This window comes from Macaca nemestrina, chromosome 1, assembly GCF_043159975.1.
Source record: "Macaca nemestrina isolate mMacNem1 chromosome 1, mMacNem.hap1, whole genome shotgun sequence".
Taxonomy (NCBI): Eukaryota; Metazoa; Chordata; class Mammalia; order Primates; family Cercopithecidae; genus Macaca; species Macaca nemestrina.
Genome location: NC_092125.1, coordinates 121,371,195 through 121,386,197, shown reverse-complemented (window position 1 = coordinate 121,386,197; position 15,003 = coordinate 121,371,195). Strand labels below are relative to the sequence as shown.

The 15,003-nt window shown below is 35.7% G+C and overlaps 1 protein-coding gene across 9 annotated transcripts in view; it reads left to right on the top strand.

Moving 5' to 3' along the window:
• LOC105479203 (RAP1A, member of RAS oncogene family) overlaps positions 1 to 14,583 on the top strand; it is a 97,481-nt gene extending 82,898 nt beyond the window's left edge. For 8 of the 9 annotated variants that reach the window (XM_011737085.3, XM_071094111.1, XM_011737084.3 and 5 more), the window contains 4 exons: positions 1,258 to 1,398; positions 2,274 to 2,417; positions 7,085 to 7,200; positions 10,349 to 14,583. In XM_011737085.3, coding sequence (XP_011735387.1) covers positions 1,258 to 1,398; positions 2,274 to 2,417; positions 7,085 to 7,171 — 372 coding nt within the window. In that variant the 3' untranslated portion in view covers positions 7,172 to 7,200; positions 10,349 to 14,583. The other variant, XM_071094150.1, reaches the window with a different exon arrangement.
• Positions 14,584 to 15,003: the final 420 nt, after the last annotated feature.

Here is a 15,003-nt window from a genome sequence, read left to right as displayed (position 1 = left end):
GGTAGAACAACCAGAACTATTTTAGATGTAGTAGACGAAATAGAGGTGTAATGGTCATGGGGAGCAAGGAAGCCAAGGCAGCAACAAGCTTAAGAAACCTTGTGGATTTGTCTTTTCTGTTTAATGCATCCAAAGGTAAAAAGATCCAAAATGTGTAGTTACTTAATATAAAGACCCAAGATGTATACATTTTTAATATTCTACCATATGTGCTTTTAAAATAATATATATAAAACACTAAAACTTTTCTAAAATAAGATTTTGTCTTGTATTAACCTCTGTAGTTACAAATGCAGTAATGATTGTCACCAGATAAAAGGAAGTTTAAAATTAAATAATTTTAATTTGGCATGACTAAAGCTCAGTGACTAAATGTTAACAATTAGTAAATTTAACTGAAAGGTATATGTCATTGCACTATTCTCACAAAGTGGGAAATGAAAATACATGAACAAGCTCTTTTTTTTTTTTTTTTTTTTTCCCCGAGACAGAGTTTCACTCTTGTTGCCCAGGCTTGAGTGCAGTGTTATGATCTTGGCTCACTGCAACCTCTGCCTCCTGGGTTCAAGTGATTCTCCTGCCTCAGCCTACTGAGTAGCTGGGACTATAGGCGTGCACCACTACGCCCAGCTAATTTTGTATTTTTAGTAGAGGCAGGGTTTCACCATGTTGGCCAGGCTAGTCTCTAACTCCTGACCTGGGGTGATTGATCCGCCTGCCTTGGCCTTCCAGAGTGTTGGGATTACAGATGTGAGTCATTGCCCCTGACCATTAACAAGTGCTTATAAAAAGAGTTTATTGACTGTCAAGATGATAAAAATCTTGCTATGCCATGGGAATAGTAAAAGAAAGATGATAAAATCTGCCAGTAGAGATATTGATGCTGGATGATTAAGTCATAGTTCAGTATTGGGCTTATACCTCAGATTGTTAGCACCTGGGCAGTAGTTGTGTCATAAATTTGCAAATAAAATTATTTAGGATCAAAATTAAGATCTGTTTCTAAAAAATTATATACAGTTCTAAATCACACAAAAGCAAATTAAAGTGGTTAAGAATTCCTTTTTAATTCTACAGTTTACTGTCATTGTTTCTAGTCACCTCAGAGTTGCTGGAAACTGTGTTAAGTCTTGTTTTCTGTTAGGATAGCAAGTAATAAAAAATGTAGTTGCTCACTTGTACGTATGCTGTTTTGAATTGTTCCAGTATACATTCAAAAAATTCATATATTTATAATTGCATATTTTTTAATCATAGGAGCAATTTACAGCGATGAGGGATTTGTATATGAAGAATGGCCAAGGTTTTGCACTAGTATATTCTATTACAGCTCAGTCCACGTTTAATGACTTACAGGACCTGAGGGAACAGATTTTACGGGTTAAGGACACGGAAGATGTAAGTATTTTTTTTCTCTGTTAGGTGTTATGCCATCTCGCTGTGGCCAAATAAAAAAGTGCCTGTTTTCTCTATCAGTAGAGGATTTGGAAGCTACCTGCCACATGCCTGAAAGAGCCCCTGTGACCAAAAAAAAAAAATTTAACTTTCAAAATTAACCTCGAAATTATGTGGTGAGATGTTTAGAAAATGAGAACATGTGTAATAAAGTACTCATTGTGCTACAGGTTAAAAAGTGCAGTAGGGGAAAAAGAGGAGCCAAAGAATACTTCATAGAAGTGGGAACTAAGTTGAGCTTTGAAAGATGGTAGTTGTGTCAGAAACAGTGTTCAAAGAACATTATTAAGATCCATAGTGGTATGTTTTTATTTCTAAAATTTCTTTGGCATAATTCACACATTACAGTCTACCTCCCGGGCTCAAGTGATCTTCCCACCTCAACCTTCTGAGTAGTTGGGACTACAGGTGTGTGCCATCCTGCCTGGCTGATTGTTTTTGAATTTTTTAGTAGAGACCAGGTCTCACTATGTTACCCAGGCTTGTCTCAGGCTCCTGAGCTTAAGAAATTCTCCTGCCTCAGCCTCCCTGGGATTACAGGCATGAACCATTGCACCTGGACAGCATTATAGTCTTAAAATAATTTAGTGTATCTATGTAGTGGGATCTCTTTTATTTTATTTTATTTTATTTTATTTTGGTCTCTTCCTTCTTCCTTCACCTCTTCCCCTCAACATACACTTTTTGTTAGTACTTGATGAAGCTTGCAGTCCCAACTAATGCATTTTAGTTGGTGGCAGATAATTGCTTATTTATTTTTTTAAAAGGCTAAGTAATAAGTATGTTATTGTTCATTTAATGTTTTTTTCTTCCCACAGGTTCCAATGATTTTGGTTGGCAATAAATGTGACCTGGAAGATGAGCGAGTAGTTGGCAAAGAACAGGGCCAGAATTTAGCAAGACAGTGGTGTAACTGTGCCTTTTTAGAATCTTCTGCAAAGTCAAAGATCAATGTTAATGAGGTAACCTACAATTGCTGGGCAGCACAAACAAGTGCCTTTTTAGTTTGCTTTAAGTTAACAGCCAAACTTTTAAGAAGCATTTTTTATCTTTTAAGCAATCTTGATTCTGTCATTTTATAGGAAACACTAATTCTTAGAAACTATATTTTTTAGCTTACATAAGGTCACTTTGATGGCTGTATGAGGATACTTAAATTTACCTTATTTTGAAGCTAAAATGAAAGAATGTATATAAAATCCTGCTAAGCCTCTAAGTGATATGCGATAAAGTGGTGTGTAAAAATTATTACATCACCCTTATATTGTAATAATTATTTATCCAAATGCATAAAATAGGTTGTAAAGTCAGTTGGAAAATAATATGTTTTCATGGATATCACAGAATAATGTTCTGAGTCTTACTTCACCTTTGGTGCATGACTCATAAGTGGGTAATCTGTGTGAGTATGGACATGTACCTGGAATTCACTCAGTCCTTTAGGCCTGATACAGCTGATGCACAAGGCTTTTGTGCGGGGCATGGGGGTGGGGTCACTGAGTTAAGCACTACACTATCTTGAAAACATAGCTGTGGACAAGAATACTTAGCAAATAAGCTGCATGCCTGGGTGTAAAGGGCCAACAGTATGCTAGTTTACTGGGCCCCTAAAAATTTAGTGCAATTTCCAACTGTCCCCACCAGTCAACCTTAAAAAGTTCCCTTGCTTTTGTTAACTTTACCATAAGCCTTTAAAAAAAAAATAAAAACAAAACAGAGTGGGTGTCTTTCCTGCCCTTGCATTTGCCATTTGTAGCATTACAGGTAATCAGTCAGAATTCAGATCACTTAACTACATAGGTGAGAGTGAGAGTGAGAGTGGGTTAAGTTATGAATCCTCTGTTTTTGCTTGCTGTTCTCTCTGACCTGTGGTTCTGCTGGCCACTTTTTCTTGACTAATATTATGCTTAGAGACTATTATCTGACTTTTAAAAATGACCAGGTTACTTTAAACACCTGGCAGGTAAAAAAAAAATTAAGCTTGCGTCGGCTTCTGTATTTTACAGATAATCAAGAATGCCCAAGCTTGCTTTTTTATGTGAAACAATTTTTAACAAGTACATAGAAACAGGAAATTTATAAATTGTATTTACTCAGCAAATATTTATTGACTATTATGTGTCTGGCCCTGTGTCAGGCCCCCAGGTAATAGTCATACAGACACTATTCCTGCCCTGAAGAAGTTTGCATCCTACTGGGGAAACAAGTCTTTCAGCAATAATTAAAGAAAAAAAGTGATTTTGATAAAGAATGTGTTAGAAGTGGTGAATGTGTTTGGCTAGCATAACAGTGATGTGAGGTCACTATCTACAAGATAATTGGCCTTAAGGGATGTGGTTCCTTGCTGTCCTTGTCCTTACCTCCGTGGGACCCACCAACCAAGTTCGTCAGGCTCCAGGCTCTCGTGGGGCTGGGTTGGGCCTGGGTCCAGTGCATAGGACTTCTCCCTTTGGGAGCCAGAGGACAGTGCACTACATGTTTGTGAGAACCTACATGCTGTTAAACCTTCCTGCACGCTATTAAACTTCCTCTGGATTAGTTTCCAATGCAGCAGAGATACTTTTTCATAGCAGTCTTGTTAAAGCAGAGAGTTTATAAACGAGGGTTTATAAAAACAAACAGAAAAACCATAAAATGAAATGCATTAGCCATCTCAAGAATCTTTACTTTTTGGAAAACATACAAACTTTATGTTCAATTCTTGAGTGGGGAGAATGGAGCAGATAATTTTAGTTTCTTTTAATATTTTTCTCTTTATAACCTGATAATCCAGCTACAGGATTTCTTTGATAGTTAATAGTTCCTCACACAACTTTTGCCTTGTAAATTTTTTTGTGATTTTTGAATGCCTGAATTATAGAGAGATACTTTCAAAAATTCACCTCTTGGCCTTAAATTTGAAAACAGACACAAGGACATACTACTTGGCTGAAGAGCCCCCTAATTCATTCATATATATATATATATATATATATATATATAAAACACTTATTCACACCACTTTGCAATGTTTTAAAGTAGTATATGGCTATACCAGAATCACAGTAGTCTTAATCAAGAATTAATTGTTCTTTGCTGAGGCTGGAATAGTAATTGGAATCAAGACATCCCAATTTAGGAATGGGAGAGGGATTGAGAAACTCTATTCTGTGTTCCCTTTAGATTTTTCTATAGTTCAGAGAGATGAGGAAGAACCTAGGCTGGGGCCTTTCAGCATTTCTAACCAAATATTATAGTTCGAACTTGCCCTCATCACTGAACCATCTGCTGCTGTGAGGTAGGCAATGTTTTCCAAAGAAATAATTTAGAATAATACTACAAACATTAGTTACCTTTCTGTATAGTACCAGAAACCAGAAACTGGCTAGTATGAAGAAACTGAAATAGAAACTACTTGTAATTTTTATTAACTTACTGTTTTAGTTTACTTTTATTAATTTTTTATCTTATAGCTTATGCATTGAGTGTAGGGAACTAATAAAAGCTCATTTGTGGCTTAAGCACATTGAGTTCTTGAAGTTTTCAGAGTTTTGAAACAACTTGGACTTTGGAGTTGTAAAACAGAAACTACAATTTTGTTTATAAATTCTGTTTTCAGACTTCTTTTAGAAATAAGATAACAGTTAAATGATTTGAAGAGGATGGGAGTGGGAAGAATGGAGCAGAAAGAAAAGAATTTAAATGAGTCACTTTTATAGCTTTTGGATAAATCATTCAGGTTTTTTTTCTTTTTAACAGTTAATTTAGTCTTGTAGTCTGGACCATTTAAAAAAGTAAATAGGCAATTATCATTTTAAAGAAATACAATTATTTACCATCTATCTTAAAATACATGTAGATTGATAATTTAAAAATATTTTACTCTTAAAATGTACTCAAAAGATATAAGAACAATAAAAAAGAATTTGTTCACCCTTCATCAGATTCACCCATTATTAAAATTTTGCCACTTGTTTACAGAAATTACACTTCTTTACCCCTAAATATTTTAGTGTATGTATCCTCAGATCAAAGACATTGTCTTACACAACCACAGCACAATGATTAGAATCCTAAAAATTGATGACACAGTCTGTGTTTGGTATATATTCAGATTTTACCAGTTGTCCCTGAGATGCTCCTTAAAGCCAGTCCATTTTTTAATATATTTCTGCAAAGAACTATTTATTCCAGGTTAGTATCAATAAGGGACTTCTATGATATTTGTTTTTATTCCAAATCATTAGTAAGTGTTGTATTTCATAGCAAAGCTTATCTATTTCATGTTTTAATACTTTGGCATCAGAATTAAAATAATCTGCTTTTATGAGATAAGTAGCATTGTATTTTTGTCTTTGACACTGCACTTTTCATCCAAAAATGAATCCACAGGATTTATTAACAAATATTATTTGGGCTGGGCACAGTGGCTCACATCTAAAATCCTGGCACTTTGGGAGGCCGAGACAGCCAGATCACTTGACCTCAGATGTTTGAGACCAGTCTGGGCAACATTGCAAAACCCTTGTCTCTACGAAAAATAGAAAAATTAGCTGGGTGTGGTGGCGCACGCCTGTAGTTCCCAGCTGTTCAGGAGGCTGAGATGGAAGGATCGCTTGAGCCTGGGAAGTGGAGGTTGCAGTGAGCCGAGATTGTGCCACAGCACTCCAGCCTGGGTGACAGAGTGAGACTCTGTCTCAAAACAAAACAAACAAACTAAAACCCACAAATATTTGTTACTTCAAATCAAGGATTAGCAGACTTTTTCTGAATATTTTTTGCTTTAACCAAAATTAACATAAAAAAAGACAAAAATCATGTGCCTCTGCATGTGATATCTTGAAAGGGGGACAGTATCTCTTCTGTCCTATTTTAGACAAAAATGTATAACCTGAATCTAATCACGAGAAAATCTCAGATAAGCCCAAATTGAGGGAAGTTACTAGCCTTTATTTTTCAGAAATGACAGTGTCCTGAAAGGCAAAGGCCAAGGAACTGTTCCAGATTTTTAAAAACTAAAGTGAGAGGAAATAAAATGCAGTGTGTGATCCTGAATAGATCTTGTCCTTGGAGGGGAAAGTTACTGTAAAGTACATTATTGGGGCAATTGACACAAAATTGGAATTTGCTGTGTAGTTATACAAAATAATATGTCAATCCTTAAATGTCTTAAGTGTAATAACTATAATGTGTTTATGTAAGAGAATATCCTTGTTCTTAGGAACAATTTAACTATCAAGGACTTAATAGTTAAGGTCTACTCTCAGATGATTCAGAAAGAGTGTGTGTGTGTGTGTGAAGTAAAAGTGGCAAAATGTTACGAATTGGTGAATCTGGGAAGAATATACGAAGTTGTTGGTACTATTTTTGCAACTTTTCTGTAGGTTTGGAGTTTTCACTATTTTTTACTACCAGTTCTTTTTCTTGATTTGATGTCGAATATCTAGGAGCAAGGGCCTTTCCTTCATTATAAATAGGTAAGTCCTGCTTTTTACCCTGATTGAAAGTCAGAGCCTTCTAACAAATCTGACTTTCAAAGAAAGAAGCAGAATACATATCTAAGACCAGAATAGTACCTACCAGAGTTGTTTTGTGGAACAAAGTCTCAAAAGTTGGTCGAGTAAGTACTTTTTTTCTTGTTTTTACTTAGATATTTTATGACCTGGTCAGACAGATAAATAGGAAAACACCAGTGGAAAAGAAGAAGCCTAAAAAGAAATCATGTCTGCTGCTCTAGGCCCATAGTCAGCAGCAGCTCTGAGCCAGGTAAGATGCTAAAAGCAGAAGAAGTGCCTTTCTCGTCTTCTTATTTTGGTGTTTTCCAGACTTTAGCTACTTTCCATTTCATCTGTTATGGTATTCCTAAGTGTCTGTAACTTGTAAATGTGATATATAACTTGTAGGTACAGTCATCTTTTGGATAACTTGCCCTGTCCCTTTGAGATTCTAAGCTCTCTGACAGCAAGGACCATGTCTGTTTTTCCTTGCCACTGTGTCCCCAGTGCCTGATACAGAGTTGGGTATTAAAAAATAGTGGTTGAATGAATACAACGCCTTCCTAGATGACTCCCAAATTCATTCTGAATTGAAGTGAAACAGTAGTTGCTCTGAAATAAAAAGATGTAAGTGCACATTTGGTGAATTATCCCAAAGTGAACACACCCATATATAACAACAGGAGTCTCCCTCCTCCAAATTAAATTAAAACTCTGCCCTGATTTCTAACTCCATGGATTAGTTTTGCCTCTTTTTGAACTTTACATAAACAAAAACATAGTGTATTTTTCTATGTCTGGCTTCTTACACTCCAAAATATGTTTTTGAGAATTATTTATGTTAAATGTAGCAATAGTTTATTTTTATTGCATGACAGTACTGGAAGCGTGTTTCTGTATTCTGCTATTGGTGTTCATTTAAGTTCTTTCCTTGAGGGAATTAGTATGAATAATTCTGTGCACATTCCTATATGTCTTTGTGCACATGTACATGCATTTCTGTTGGGTATATATCTAGGAATGGAATGGCCAGATCATATGCTATACATATGGACGGCTATAGTAGATACTGCTAAAAAGGTTTTCAAAGTGGTTGTACCAGTTTACACACACTCCAACGGTTTTTGAGTTCTACATCATCCCCAAAATTGATATTGTCAGTCTTTTAAACTTGACCCATTCCAGGGGATATGTGGGGGTATATCAGTGTAATTTTGGTAGCCATTTCCCTCTCTGGTATGCGTCAGCTTCTTTCAAATAAAGGTTTTCTATTTAGGCTTCTAAGTATTAGTTGACTTTACCATTTTAGTTTCCACTAAATGACCCCATTGGAAAGAAATTTATGACAGCATTTAAGCTGACTATCAAGTGAGAGACCAGGATCTGTGGGGACTGTTTTCTTTAATTTGTATTTGTATTTAAATCCCCTGAACGTTTCTACTTCATCAGTTCTATAAATAATACCATAAAAGATTATTTTCATGGAATGGATGTATTACGTAATTTTGATGCTTATTACATGATTATTACTAAACTTGGTCTCCAGTCGGAGTAAACTGGTCCCACTGGAGAGTTGGTTACAGTAACTCTTGTAAGTCTCTTGGGTCCATTTAGTAGATTATCCGTTAAGAGCTCCCTATTAACTAATATGTGCTTCCTTAGAGATATGAATCTCTCTCTTAAGGGAAAAACACCTGAGTAATTATAGCTCCCTTTTTAAATGAAGGTACACAGGAAAAATGGGCAGAAAGGAGAAAAGGACCTGGGGATTATCTCCAGTAGTCAGATTTAGGAAAGACAGCATCTGGCTAATGTTTGCTTTAGGCTTTTAGTGAAATCTTAATTCAATAACTTTTTTTCTTTTTTTGAGACAGAGTCTCGCCCTGTCACCCAGGCTGGAGTGCAGTGGCGCAATCTCTGCTCACTGCAACCTCCGCCTCCTGGGTTCAAGCGATTCTCCTGCCTCAACCTCCTGAGTAGCTGGGACTTCACCATGCCCAGCTAATTTTTATAGTTTTAGTAGAGACGGGGTTTTACCACATTGGCCAGGCTGGTCTCAAACTCCTGACCTCAGGTGATCCGATCCACAGTGCCTGGCCTTGATTCAGTAACTTTAAATTATCAGTTCTCTGAAAGTGATTATTAAGATTACTGGTGTATGTGTTTGTTTAGGTAAGGGTACAAAGATAGAGAAAATGAAGATTCCAGTTCCAGTTCTTAAATACTATGTTACTTAACTCTCTTATAGTTGACTGACTCATTGACAGCTCATTACTATGGCTGGTCCTAGTTTAATTTTCAGTTCTCACAAAATATCCTTTTAGCTTTTGTTAAAGGAAAAGGTGCCATCTCCTGGCCTATTATGATTTTTAAAATTCATTTATACACACCCAACAATGTGACAGTCCCTTGTGAGTTTTACCTTAGAGAAGATAAATCTTGACCTAGATCTAGAATAAGACTTTAGTCCTACTTGCATAAATTCTTAGACTGTGATGTGTGATAAAGTTGACTTAATAAGTCATCCAAGATCTCTGTGGATGTTCGATAATACCAAATAATACGTGACTTAGCAATCAGACTACTTTACATCCATTTTACTGTGATTATAGACTTGAAGTGCCATGTTGTTCCTGTACTTTTAAAAGTACTGAGATACAGGATAGATTTAAATAGAAATTATAAACGTTTTTAGTAAGAGTACATGAACCCTGAGGGCAGCTTATCTAGTCCATAGCCTTTAGGCAAAATTGTATTGAATCATGTTAATCTCTTTTTTATATGTCCCAGTTTTAAAGACATCTGAGAGATATTCATCATCCGGATTCTTCCTTTTACCTAATTCTTGTCTGTTGACAATAAGACTAATTTTGATTCTTGTGCCCTTCTGCCCATAGTTTAACTTTGATTTAAACTATGGGGATTAGCTCTTTCTGTATCATCCCTTGCCTTAACCTGTATTAAAAATGGTAATTCTAATATTTAATCATAAAATGCTTGAATAAAGAATGTCTTATGGAAAGTTTATGGAGGCAGGTGTCCTTTAGTAAAAAAGGAAACTAAAAATAAGACGGTAATGAGATAGAAAAAATATCATTGTTTTCCTCTGTACAGACAGGATTGTCAGATGTAATGGGAAGCACTAAATATAATTGAGTATAACTAAGTATAACTGAGGATAATCCAAGTTGATCAGTATGGACTCCTCTCTTGTGAACTTCTATTTTTGATTTTTTAAAACATTTTTAAAGGGAATTTACAATAGCACTGTTACTGTAGCTGTTTAGCATAATTTAGTTCTCCAGGTAAAATCAGCTGAAATCGCTTTATTTTATTGGATACCTGCTTGTTTAGTACCATTTTCTGACATCAAGAGATTAACCATACATATATGTATATCTGTATATCCCATGTCTTAGATTACAGGAATGAAGAACTGTTGCCTAATTGGAAAGTGCCAGCATTCCAGACTTCAAAAAAAAAAAAAAAAATCTGAAGAGGCTTCTCCTGTTTTATATATTATGTGAAGAATTTAGATCTTATATTGGTTTGCACAAGTTCCCTGGAGAAAAAAATTGCTCTGTGTATATCTCTTGGAAAATAAGACAATAGTATTTCTCCTTTGCAATAGCAGTTATAACAGATGTGAAAATATACTTGACTCTAATATGATTATACAAAAGAGCATGGATGCATTTCAAATGTTAGATATTGCTACTATAATCAAATGATTTCATATTGACCTTTTTATCATGATTCCTCCCTATCAAGCACTAAAAAGTTGAACCATTATACTTTATATCTGTAATGATATTGATTATGAAATGTCCCCTCAAACTCATTGCAGCAGATAACTTTTTTGAGTCATTGACTTCATTTTATATTTAAAAAATTATGGAATATCATCTGTCATTATATTCTAATTAAAATTGTGCATAATGCTTTGGAAAAAATGGGTCTTTTATAGGAAAAAAAACTGGGATAACTGATTTCTATGGCTTTCAAAGCTAAAATATATAATATACTAAACCAACTCTAATATTGCTTCTTGTGTTTTACTGTCAGATTAAATTACAGCTTTTATGGATGATTAAATTTTAGTACATTTTCATTTGGTTTGTGTGTTTTTGTTATTGTTTATAGATTTAAGGCCTTTATTTTATAATGACCACATTGTTTTAAATGCGACAGTAGCTCCTTTCTGCCTAGTATCTGCAGAACACTGGCTTTAAACTATACTAAGTAACTGGTGATTTCTCTAGGAACAGACGTCGCACTTTCTGTTCTAAATATATTTATTCCTACTATACAGTAAAATACGTCAGATAACATAGAATAGTTTTGTATATTCTCTCTTGATCTTAAAGATTGTATCTTATTGAATAAAAATCCCACTGTATATTATTTTTATATATAAAAAGATAAGTTTAATACTGTATCAGGGTTTAACTTTTACTATTTCAGATCTTCCACAGCTTGTAATTTCATCAAGGGAATCCTTTTGCATTGTTAATTTGTTGGGTGTGAGTCCACCAATGAAGTGTTATGTGAAAAATTTCAAACTTGCTTTATAATAGATTGAATAATTTGAGAAAAATGAGGGAAAGTTAAAACACATAAAAGGAATGTGTTACTTTTGCTTAAACTACTTATGAAATAGTATGGTAGTAGTAATATGGAAGAAATTGCTAAGTTAAAATTTTAGCTTCGTGTATAGTGGTGCTTTTTCTTTTCCTTCCCAGTTATTTTTGTCTTTACAAAAGACAGGGCTTAAGTAAGACATGGACCCAGGGTGATACTGCTTATGTAATCTCTATAAAGAGACGTAGAACAAAAAGCTTGTTAGCCTATTAAGTTCTGGAAAAGGAAAGAAACAAGCTTAGGAAACCCTGTGCCTTGTCCTCAAATATTAAGGAGGAGACCAGTCCTAGAAAGTCTAAGTAATTGCTCAGGGATCTCTAGATACTGTCTCTTTGCAACTAGGTATGAAGAAGTGTTCATGTCTTGCTGAGATTTTCCAGGCATGTGGTCAGCCTGTCACTTACTAAATTGAAATTTTAAAATCAGGTTTCAAATGTTAAGCTCTGACCAACCTGAGAAAATGTTTTGTTTTTAAAAAACTGAAAACTTGTTTTTGTTTTTGTTTTTAGTTTTGAATACACTTAGTTACTTAACATTTCCCTTCTACTCATCCAATTATGCATATGTCTGGGATTGAGGGGCCAAAACTAGAGTGAACTTTAATGAAGCATTAGGGCCAGTTGTCAGGTCAGGGTGGCATCTTTTATTTTAAGGTCCTCTAAAGTCATTCTGCTTTAAAACACCCCTCAAACATTTCTTTAAACTTAAGATCATAGACAGACATCTCATCAGCCAGTAAAACTTTCTAAATACTACCTTGTCACATCTATTGTGTATTTAACAGATTAAATAGAAGTCATTTGATAAGACTCCAAGTCTCAGTCTGCTTGACTAGTAGCATAAACTCAGTATCTTCTATTTTAGAATGTGGTGGAGAAAGATGATAATTAGATTCCTTTGTCACATCTTATACAATCTACTTGGGTTAAAGGTGGAACTTTCAAGAAAAATGCCTTTCTAGCACACAGTGGTATTCAGAGCAGAACCAGCTGAAGTCAGATATGCAAGGAAGTCTGTGGTTGCTGAGCAAGATGAAAAGGTATCCTGTTAGAAAGTGAAATAGGTGTGTTTTTTTTTATTGTCCTGATGTGAACTCCTTAGTCTTGGTTCCAAAGGGAAGGGTATCTGAAAATAAATGTATTTTTATAGCTGAAAAAAGAGTTTCTAGGATATTATATGAATGTCAAATGATAAATATCTAGAAACTGATTTCATATTAGTATGTGTGACTATTTAAAGTATAATGACTTTGGTTATATGAGTGACACAGAATTAAGGAGGCTTGATGCCATAGTTCATAGTTTGCTTGGTATCCCTGAACTGTCTACTTTTAGAAATTAACAGTAAATACACAATCCAGCTGTAATCTTACCCTCCACCAGGGGGAGCATCAATATTGGTTAATACTTTTTTTTTTTTTTTTTTTGAGACAGAGTCTTGCCTTGTTGCCCAGGCTAGAGTGCAATGGCTCAGTCTCGGCTCACTGCAACCTCTGCCTCCTGGGTTCAAACTATTCTCCAGCCTCAGTCTTCCAAGTAGCTGGGATTACAGGCGCCCGCCACCACGCCCAGCTAATTTTTGTATTTTTGGTAGAGACAGGGTTTCATCATATTGGCCAGCCTGGTCTTGAACTCCTGACTTCGTGATCCACCCCCCCCCCCCCCCAGCCTCCCAAAGTGTTGGGATGACAGGCGTGAGCCACCGCGCCTGGCCCAGTTAATACTTTCATAAGCATTGAAGTAACTAAGTCCTAGTACATAAACACTGCGTGGTTCACAAAGAGGCATAGAGACACTCTCTCAAGAGTTTACAATCTAATTGGGCAGGGAACATACTACAGTTCATCAAAGATATGAATAACACCATAGTTTTCCGAACTGTGGCTACATGGGTAATTAAGAACTTTTGGTGAAATATGGATGTGTGTGTTACTCTCTTCTCCCTACAATTATGAACTAATCTGTGTTTGGCACCTTGATTTGCCATCATAAATGGCCACCATTTACTCCTCACTGAAGTAATCCTCTTCTTTGAGGTTATAATATACTTGGAAAGTTAATACTTAGAGAAAATACTGATCTTTATTACCAACTTTATTAAAACAGGCTTGGAACATTTTTCTCCATAGAAGAATAGTAATAAGACATTCTACATTTCCTGGACATGGCCAGTTTAAAATATTTTGCCCCCTTACCCTCGTAGATACACATGTATTTGTCAGTTTATGTGCCTCAGTTTTGTCTTAGGGACTGAGGGACAGAAAGAGAAATAAGGAGTACCTTGGTGTTTTCCTTTGTAAGCAATCACAGCAGAATGCTAGAAAACATAAAATATACTCTTATAAATTGTATGTGTGTTGAAACCAAAGTGTAAAGAAATTGTCAGGTATTTGGAGGAAGAAAATAATTTGTAAAATAAGCTTTTTAAGAATTTGGATTTTGTACTTATTTAAGGTGCTAAATATGTGTTAAAATATCCCCTCTTGAATCAGCTCCAGGCTTAAAAGGGCAGAGTGGTTTGGATTCTTGTCCAGGGTCTGGAAAGAGCTCATCTTGCCGAGAGGGAAATGAATGTGAGCTTTGAGGCAGTCTAACCACCCAGCTTTTAGTATTTATGTTCCCCAAAATGTAAAAACTGTAAGTTATTCTTGAAAATGTAGTCCAGACATTACTTCGATCATGGATTTTACTGCAATTTCATCTTGGGTTTGTTGAATGTGCAGTCCATTTATTGCCCTGTCTTGCTTAAATATTCTTGTTGAGAACAGCTGGAGGCTTTGACTGGGTTCCTAGTTCTGTTTTCTGGGAAGGCAACATGGGTTCTGTTTTGTAGACATTAATGAGCTTTAAACGGGAATTGGGGGATGTATGTTCTTTGGGCATGCTGAGAAGCAGCCTCCTGTGGTTCTGGGCCCAAGGTGTGACATACATTTCCCACTAATTGCTTCTCTCAAGGAGCAAGAGATTGGCTGTTCCTCTTGAGGAAAAACCTTAATAAACCTTCCCATTTTAAACAGTGGTGTGACTCTTATTTTGAGCTGTTGTTTTCAATGAATTTTTTTAAAGCTTAACCATGTTCAGATTTTTGTGCTAAATGTTGTAGGACATGCAAATCAGAACAGGACATGATCTTATGGGCCCTACCAACAAATATTCATTGCACTTCTGCTGTATGGCAAGTGCTGATCTGCATGCTGGGGAAACAACAGTGAACAGTACAGACTCGGATCCCTTTCCTCATGGAGTTTTTATCTTTAGAAAAGGGTCAAAGACAACTGTTGTGTAATGATAAGTGCTTCGAAGAATTAAGTGGTGTAAAGGGGCAAGAGTACTAGGCAGAGGGAATGTGGTGGTAGTAGTTTAATAGCTCATTGAAGTTGATATTTAAGTGTTCAAAGTGAGCAGCCCATGCAACTGCCTGCGGGAAAGAAGGA